The sequence below is a fragment of the Salminus brasiliensis genome, chromosome 13 (assembly GCF_030463535.1).
Source record: "Salminus brasiliensis chromosome 13, fSalBra1.hap2, whole genome shotgun sequence".
Classification (NCBI taxonomy): domain Eukaryota; kingdom Metazoa; phylum Chordata; class Actinopteri; order Characiformes; family Bryconidae; genus Salminus; species Salminus brasiliensis.
The window spans coordinates 10,416,022-10,424,967 of record NC_132890.1 but is presented as its reverse complement, the minus strand read 5'-3'; the positions used below and the strand labels follow the sequence as shown (position 1 = coordinate 10,424,967).

The following is an 8,946-nucleotide window of genomic DNA, read 5'->3' as shown; positions in this document are numbered from 1 at the left end:
AGAAAAGCCCCCTATCACCTGCTACAGAGAGAGGGTAAAGAAGACAGAGAGATGGAGAAAGAGAGAGAGAGAGACCAGCCGGAAGAACTCATGTCTCAGGGAATAGAGATCCACCAGCATAGGTGAACAAGTCAATGTCACTGTCTCTTTCACACACACACACACACACACACATACACATTTACACCTAAATGAATGTGAATGTATACCCTTCAAACAATGAGAAGCAATTAGTTTCTTGAGCCCTCAGGTCAACTGAATCACATTCCGAGGCCGGGAATCAGATTAAGAAAAATAAAAATGACCATTTAATTTTTATTGGATCAAAGCAAATTAAAAAAACAATCATGAAATCAACTGATTGATGAAGAAAAGGGAGGAGTTTCGCCTGCTTAATATTCACATATATCTTACAGTCAATGATAATAAAATTCCTTTATAGTAATTCTGATACAGGTTCAGTGTAGCCACATTTTTTTCGACCAAAAACGAAAACAAGAAGCATTGGTAGCTAGGCGGCAGCCTCATGATCCACACACACACACACACACACACAATCACTAAGTATTAACACTGAAATACGGAAATACAGATAGTCAACCAGATTCAGTTAGTCATAGAGTATATCATATAGAAATTTGAAGGATTTTTAATATTTCTATATATATATATTTATATATCCAGTATACAGCAAGAGTCTCTTTGAGAAGTTTGAGAAGATCTGGAGATTCTCCAGATCTCATGAAAGAGCAAGGGTTCTCCCCCCCCAGTGAGAGGAGACGGCGGGCCGGAGAGGAGCATAGGCGCAACAGAGTGAGCGAGGTTACCATCAGGACGGAAGGGAAGAGTGTGTGAACGGCGTTTGAGAATGTACACATGGTGGGACTAACTTGGAGAAAGTGTCAGTGTAAGGTAATGGAGGTGGGTGGTCAGGGGACGGATGGAGGTTGTGGTTCTTGAATGATGGACATTCCTTAAAGCCGATGAAGGTGTGGATGTGATGATACATGTGGATGGGGGATGGCCTCTGTAGTTTGTTCGTTAACCGTTAATTATCGTAATCATAAGGGTCATAAAAAAAAGTTTTGGCTGTCCAGAGCTGTAGTCAAGCAGCAGAGCGAGCGAGTGTGTTGGAGAGCCTGCCACGCTAATTCTCTTTTTAAATTATCTCTCTTTCTCACGTTCACTCTCACACTCTGTCTCATTCTCTCATCCACTCTCTTTCTCTCTCTCTTTCTCTCACTCTCTCTATCTCCACAGTCCCCCAGGCCGGCGAGCTGAAGAGCAATAGTCCCTCCGTGGCGGGCCCCTCCTCTACAGGGGGAAGACGAGGAAGCCAGAGAAGGTGGAGTATTTCCAGCCGCCCATCAGGTTACCCCGCTCCAGCTTGAGGTAGGCGCGGTCGCCTTTCTCCATTTGGATCAGAACGCCATTGCTGGCTGCCTCGCGCGTCACGTCCTGGTCTCCGGCGAAGGCCGAAATCACTGGCCACCCATTGTGCATGAGACTCACCTGCAACACACAATGTGCACACAAAGACACACAGGTTATGAACTGCTTAACACTGACAGACATGTTGGCTGGCCTCCTAGATCATTAGTTTGTGCAATGCTGTTGTCGGAGCCACAGCTTGTGAATCCAGTTTTTGTGTTGTAATTCGTTAATTATTTATTTCACTTATAATAGTCACACACCCTTTTACGTTCATGATAAACTGACCAGTAGAAATGGCCTAAAGCTTTGTCCCCCCCCCCCCTTCACAAATAAAAACATGGTTCCAAAATGCAGTATATCCCATTTATCCCATAATAAAAAATGCACATTATTTAAAAACATTTATTTTTGCAATAAATGTGGTTGTGCTTGGTGCTAAAAACACCACATATCATTAACATAAAATTATCAACAAAAAAAAAAAAACGCCACAGCTATTGTATGGATTTGTTCAATTCCATCACCAGCTCACTTGATTCAACTTAGTGAAGGAATGATTAGCCAAATTAGGTGTTAATATCTACATAAAAACACAGGACTGCCATGAGCAAACAGTGACATACATGAAATCATTAATCATTGCGGTCCAATTGAATAGTACTACTATCTGGTTAAATTGGCACCCGACAAGGGGTGGGATCTACATAAGCTGCAACTAAACAGATGTGTTGGAAGCATGGAAAATGGGGAAGCCTACGCATCTGACTGACTTTGACAAAGGCCAAATTGTGATGGCTGGAAGACTGGGTAAGGAAACGGCAGCTCTTGTGGGGTTTGTGGTACACAGCGGGGTTTGTGGTACACAGTGGTCAGTACCAAACAAAAGTGATCCGATGAAGGATGACCTGAGTCAGGGTCTTGGGCACCCAAGGCTCAATAATGCAATCCATGGAGGCCCCATCTTGCAACTTACAGGACTTAAAGGACCTTTTGCTGTCATGGTGCCAGTTACCACAGATTGCCTTTAGAGGTCTTGTGGCGTTCATGGCTTGACAGGTTAGAGCTGTTTCGGAGGCATGAGGAGGGCCTACTCAATTCTAGGAAGGTGATTTTAAGGTGGATTCTAGTTTAAGCTTTTTTCTGCACTGGGCTCAGCTGATCTTCCAAAGTATTATGATATAAAGGTGATTCTCTGTATAGCAACTTAGATTAAATTAGATCTAAATCCATGTCATTGTGGAGCATTTCTATTGGTCCATTCATTATGAATATGTTGACACAATGTAAAGAACAACTGCCAGATTCACATTATGTCAAAAAGTGAAAAATGGAGCAAGAAGGTTTATGTGTGACTGCTTATATATTTATATATATATATATATATATATATATATATATATATATATATATATATATATATTTCTGTTTTTTTCTTTCCTTTCTAGTTTCCTTTTCATTACCCTGATAAAAGAAAGAGCATACGCAGTGAAAGGCACATATAAACCACCATTACAGCAAGAAGGCATAACCTCCTGTCACAAACTGTTCAGTTGTATAGAGTGGAATGAATGCTGCAGTTCAGGTTGATGTGATACTCTTTGCTATAGAATTGCAGGCAAATACATAACATTAAAAGAGCGGCTGGCCGTCTTCTTTTAACTTCCGCTTCCAGTAAGCCTTTCACTCTCTTTATTTGATGCTTGGCGTGGCAACCTATTGTTTCCTTGAGCGAATATTACGGCAGATCACCATGTTGATGGGCCTCAGTAAGAAATAACACATGGCTTTGTTTGTGGATGTATCCTCTGCCAGACACTTTGGACACTTACATTCAGATATGGAAAGAAATGGCATCTCCGAGATGCTCGATGACTGAGGTTATGAGTGTATGCAGTGCAAACAGAGATAGAGAGGTGAGCTGGATGGATGCCAAGCTTGGGGATTAGACGTTTATACTGACTCCCAGACTAGAGCCAAGAGACAGGTGACAGACGGAGAGAGTACAAGACAAAATTCGGCAACAGCTCCATCCGCCGTTTTGTACCGCAGTGACTTTGATGAAAGGCTGGACATGTTAATAGACAGCCGTGACAAAACTTTGAGGGAATGTGGTGCAAAATAATAGCGGCATTAACAGACACACGTGGCACAAAGACTGTTTTTTTTAAGTGGCTTGTTCTCAGTAGGAGAAAAAAATTGACTGTCTTCAAATTTCAGGCCCGGACATGCGCCCGGTCGCCCCTATCAGCCGCAATTACACGGCAGAGCAAATGGAGAAAGCGGTGGGAGCGTGGTGTCAGCTCTATTCAAGCCACTTCATTAATGCTAAAGCACCCAATTAGGAGGGAGAATATGGACAGAAAGCAGACTGAATGGGTCTCCGCCCTCAGTTTAATGCAGCCGTTAGCCGAACAGACAGATTCTGACACTCAGCTTCCGGTCGGGATAACAGTGACACAGCGGCACAGTGACAAAAGCCCCAACAGTCCATCCCTCCCCCTCCACCCCAACACCACCCTGACCACCAGCCAGTCATCCTCAATGCTTCTCTTTACCCATTCTAAGACGCAGATAATGACCGACGCCGGGTTCAGGTGACGAGATGAGTGTTCAGCTCTGAATTGGTATGTCTCCATTTCCATTTACACGGGCAGATACTGAGTCAGGGAGCGTGATTTCCTTAATTACCCACTGTCACATCTGGAGACTTAGGGGGAACAATGCTCTGTGGAAAAGTTTAAAGAAGCTTTCTGCATTAGACATTCAAAGGGCACAGAGGGCACTATGTCTATATTTTTCTACACTCAAGTCTTGGCCTAAGCCTAACGGAGGCTGTCTGAATGTGAGACATTTATTTATACTGACCATTTTGGACCATAACAATATGAACAATGATATGGAGATATTTGAACTAAACTGAATTACATGACCAAATCAAATGCACATTACTGTCAGGGTTCTTCCGCAATGCAGATAACACCGGTCGGGCCTATACCTACAGAAGTCTAGGGTGCAGACAGGAGCCTTAAGTCACAGTATGAATCATTGAATAAATACTCAAATGGTTCAAATGGTTAGAGCTTTGAGTGACGCACAGAAGAACCACTTTTGCTTCCATAAGAACCACGATTCTTATAGATTTGTATAAGTGTGAAGAACCTTTACATCACACAAAGGCTTTTTAGACCTAAAGGTTAAAAGGTTCTTCACACTCACAATATCTCTACTACAAACATGGTTCTTTATGGAAGCAAAAGTGGTTCATTTATGAAACCATCTGAAGCACCTTTATTTTTAAGAGTGCAAATTTAGGATAGCACTTGAAATGTCGTGGTTCTAATATCCTGGTGGATTAATAACCTGGATGGCAGCAATACCACCACAGAAGAACACTGTAGACTCTTAAGTGCTTCAACTTCATCATTTTATTAGACGGGATTTGAACCAATACCCTTCTGTTTGTTTTTTGTTCCTCTCAGTTTGAAGGAAATAAATAATTTGCTGTTGTTTGTTATCATGCAGTTATTACAAGATTGTTAGCGCGCAATCAGTCATCACTGGGCTTCGTAATGATCTCGCATTACGCATGCTGCTATGCTCTGCAACTAGCGCTGCATTAACTTTTGCATTTGGACCCTTACCATTTACACACACACTGAAAGAGTTAGCAACGCTCATGGTTTTATTTGACTAATCTCATTATGCAATCTTGTCTCTGGCATGGTTTCTCAGACTTCAAAGGACTCTCTGTGAATTCTAAGCAACCATTTACAAGGAAAAGGGGATTTTTAATGTTGAAATGGCTGCAGTTGGAGGCTTCGCTGGCATGGGCCTGTTATAAAGCTTTTTTAAATAGTATGTAGCGTGCATATAAAAACCTGCTGTAGACTTGTCCTTGAAGTGCTGCATTTGAACCCACAACTCACATCTGATTTAAAAAAATAAATAAATAACTGCGTCAAACAGATGGCCAGATGTTCAAACAATTGGTGTGAAAAAAGGAGAAAAAACTAGAATTGCCATGGAAAAGCAGATAAGAGGTATATTTACGGCCAGTGCGCACAATTCTCATTTCCCAGAGTTTCATGAGATCCACACAACGCAGATATGGTCTTCTGCACTTTTTATGATTTGTCAGGAGACTCGTGTGTGTTAAACTGCTGGCTCCCTGGATTTCTATACTGGATATCTATTTTCCTGCTAAGCTGGTTTCCATATATCCAGTGGTTTAACGTTACTATGGTAAACAAATTCTGCAGAATCCAGTTTAGCCAACAGTACACCTAATCTTCTATTAATGAATAGATGGATTAATGTATATGAACGGAAATCTGTTGGAGCGTAGACAAATAGGATTTCTATTGGACAGGAATTACTCTAATTCCCAATGTTATCACCATGTACTGTAATACACAGAGTGCCAGTATATCCACTATTAGTGCTACACTATACATTCAGATACAGGCTGTAGTCTAATGCATCATACATTTAATCACTACCAAAACCGCAATAGAGTGAAGTCCTGTGACTGGGTAACAGCACCCCAAATAGCCACAGTATGAGTGCTGAACACACTGGTGAGCCAGGGGAAGTAACTGGGATGTGGAAAAACGGCCTGGCTTCACCTTTCCACCTCATGAAGGGTGTTCTGGCCCTTCATGAACACCATATCCTCCTTCATGAACAGCGTTTAGTGCCCTTTAGACTTTGTGTTTTTCCACAGCAGGGAAAGTGCTGCTTCTGAAAGAGACAATGGGAGTGGCTGTGGAATGTGCAGGCTAAAAACCTAGCTGAATTAGGAGAAAATGGAAGCAAGTCAGTTATTGCGTTCTTTGTTGACCGTTGATGTTTTTCAGTTTTTTCTGATTTCGTTACTTCCAGGTTAATACGAGGTTACTCGTTACTGACTTGTTTAAAGTCGTACTTGTGTCAAATCTCTCTTTTAGCCTCTCTAAATATGAAATGTGGTTCATTTTCACTATCGTTTGCAGTACAGACCAGCAGGCAGCAGCGAATAACGGTAGGAAGTTGCACAAGAAGCCACGAGACCGAGACTGGCGAGGCAAAGGTAAGCCCAAAAACAAACAAACAAACAAACAAACAAACAAACAATCAGGATACAGTGCTTCTGTAGGGTTTATGTGAGGTTTGCATATTTATTTAAGCATTTAATTGCAAACCCTGTGAACGCACAGGCTTGCTTTTCTACAATATACGGAGCCACGGCGCTGTCCGCGGTGCTGAACTCAATGCATTTGGTTTCTATCAGGGACAGCTTGGCGCTGGCTGGCGCCTTGAACGCGCGTAGCCCCGGATTTACCAGCCATATTCTGCTATTAATTATTAGTTTGAACAGGAGTAAAACTGCTCCACTCCCCCAGCACTAGTCACAGTCACACGCATGCACACACAGATGTGCGCCCACCCCAGACCAGCACTGACCTGGATGGTTTGGCGGTTGTACACCTTCACGACGTGGAAATTAAAGCTGTAAATCCCTTTGCGCGGGGCGAAGAAATTGCTCCTCTCCTCATCGAAACTCCTACCAACGTTCACGAGAACCTGAGGAAGAGAGCAGCAGAGGAAGAGCAGTGTTTTCTAACACAAACAGGATTCACGCAAGAACCAGGGTATACTGATGAGGAGGCATCTCCACAGCTCGGAGTTTTTCTCGCTTCAGTGGAAACTAATTCAGGCGTCCACGTTTACAGGCTGAGGGTCGTTTTCGATATGCAGGAGCTGAACATCTGAACGATGTGGTCACACACGACAGTCTCCAGAATATAACGGGCTTCTTGGGTGTTTCTTGGCGCTATCAGTAGAGTCATGACACCTCAAAGAACCATCTGACTGCTTAAATGCTGCCTGGCATGGTTCAGTTCTTTTTCTGCATGATGGAGAACCTGCTGTATATAGTTCTCAAAGAACCACTGGTTCTATATAGCGCAAAGAATCGCAGCGATAATTACCGTTACAAGCCAGTTAATGATATTTAATGTCCTAGTTTCCATTTTATGATCTACGAGGTGGTCTCAGGAGACAGGACCACCTCACTCCTCTCTTGGAAAAGGACCCTCAGCCCACAGTGCTTTACCCACCTGGTCGAAGTAGATGACCATTGTGCGGTTGCTCATCTCTGACGGCTCGTGGTTGGTGTTCCTTACTACGGAGAAGGCCACTTTGGCGCTGCCCGAGCGCACCGAGATTCCCAACGCGGTGCCCGTGGGGTCCGAGGTGGGGTTGGAGTCGCAGACCACCAGGCATTTCCCCTCCAGGACCACCGGCTCCGTCTCATTCTGCGCGCTCGCGAGACTCGCCAGCCACAAGGCGCCCAGCAGCACGGTTAACATCACCGCCCCCAGGGTCTCCACACTGCGAGAGCTGCTCTGCTGTCAACTCACTTCTTCTCCTGTGCGCGCGACACGCCAACAGACCTCACGCGCTTTCGTTCCTTTTTTATGTTTTTATTTTTGTTTTTATTATTATTATTTTTTTCTCCCCCGTTTCTTTTTTCCTCGCTGGGAATGAAGTCCTTCTGCTTCTGGGCGTCCAAAAACTTTATTTTAAGATCTGTCTCGAGCCTTTCCTTGGTTTCTTTCCCTAGATCCTCAGATTCCACTTTCTTTTCTCTTCCTCCTCCCCTCTTCTTCACCCCTCACTCCGTCGCGAGGCCCTCGTGTAGTCGGCCTGAACGCATAGCGCGGGCTCCGTACCCTGCTCGCGCGCTCAATTATTGATATGTGAGATATTAGAGGTAAGGCGCGCCGAGGCTCGAGAGCGCTGTTCTCCTGCCCCTCCCCTTCACACTCCTCTGGCTCCTCCCTTCCCGTTGGCGCCCTTTCAGAGCACGAGCGCCTGTCCGCTCGTCCAATTGTGGCGCGCGGAGCCGCCCCTGCTCGGGGTGACGCGAAGAGAAGAGGCCCCGCCCTCAGAGAGGAGACGCTACAGGTGGACTGCGCTGCTGCTGCTGAGGGGCAGGAAGGGAACTAAAGCCCCCTCCCCCACCCAGGGCTGTTAAAACGGCGGCGGATTGCGCTCCTAACGTCTCGGGCTGAACACGAGGACGGGCTTTGGCTTCATCTTGAGGTCTGATGGATTATGATCTAGAACATGTGTCTGTAGGAGCTGCTGGACACAACAGCACAGTTTTTTTTCTTGATTTTTTAGATAAAATTATTCTTTTATTAAACGTTTGTTCGATATTTAAATTCCACTGTATTTTAGCTCATTGCTTTTATGTATTGCTCATTTCCTTGTTTTTATGCATCACTGGAGCTCTGCTGAAAGGAGAGCACGTTTATCTAAATGCGTCAAACGGTGGAAATTAGCTCTAAAAATCTGAACCCGTCGACTCGTCGCTGCAAACTTCCTCTGTTCTCGTCTCCTATTGATCTATTTCCCTTCTGTTTGTCCACGTTTCCTTCTCTTAACGTCACCTTTTCTTTACAACTTTACAACTTTTCTCTGTAGCTTCCTCTTCCTCTTCCTCTTCCTCTTTAACTCTCTACTTTC

The 8,946-nt window shown here is 44.2% G+C and overlaps 1 protein-coding gene across 1 annotated transcript; it reads right to left on the bottom strand.

Annotated features, from left to right (window-relative positions):
- Positions 1-295: 295 nt before the first annotated feature.
- Positions 296-8,213, bottom strand: cbln1 (cerebellin 1 precursor). The gene is made up of 3 exons (XM_072694952.1): positions 7,533-8,213; positions 6,877-6,996; positions 296-1,512 (listed from the first exon to the last, which is right to left on the bottom strand). The coding sequence occupies exons 1-3, from the start codon at positions 7,782-7,784 to the stop codon at positions 1,315-1,317; spliced, it is 570 nt and encodes a 189-aa protein (XP_072551053.1). The 5' UTR covers positions 7,785-8,213; the 3' UTR covers positions 296-1,314.
- Positions 8,214-8,946: the final 733 nt, after the last annotated feature.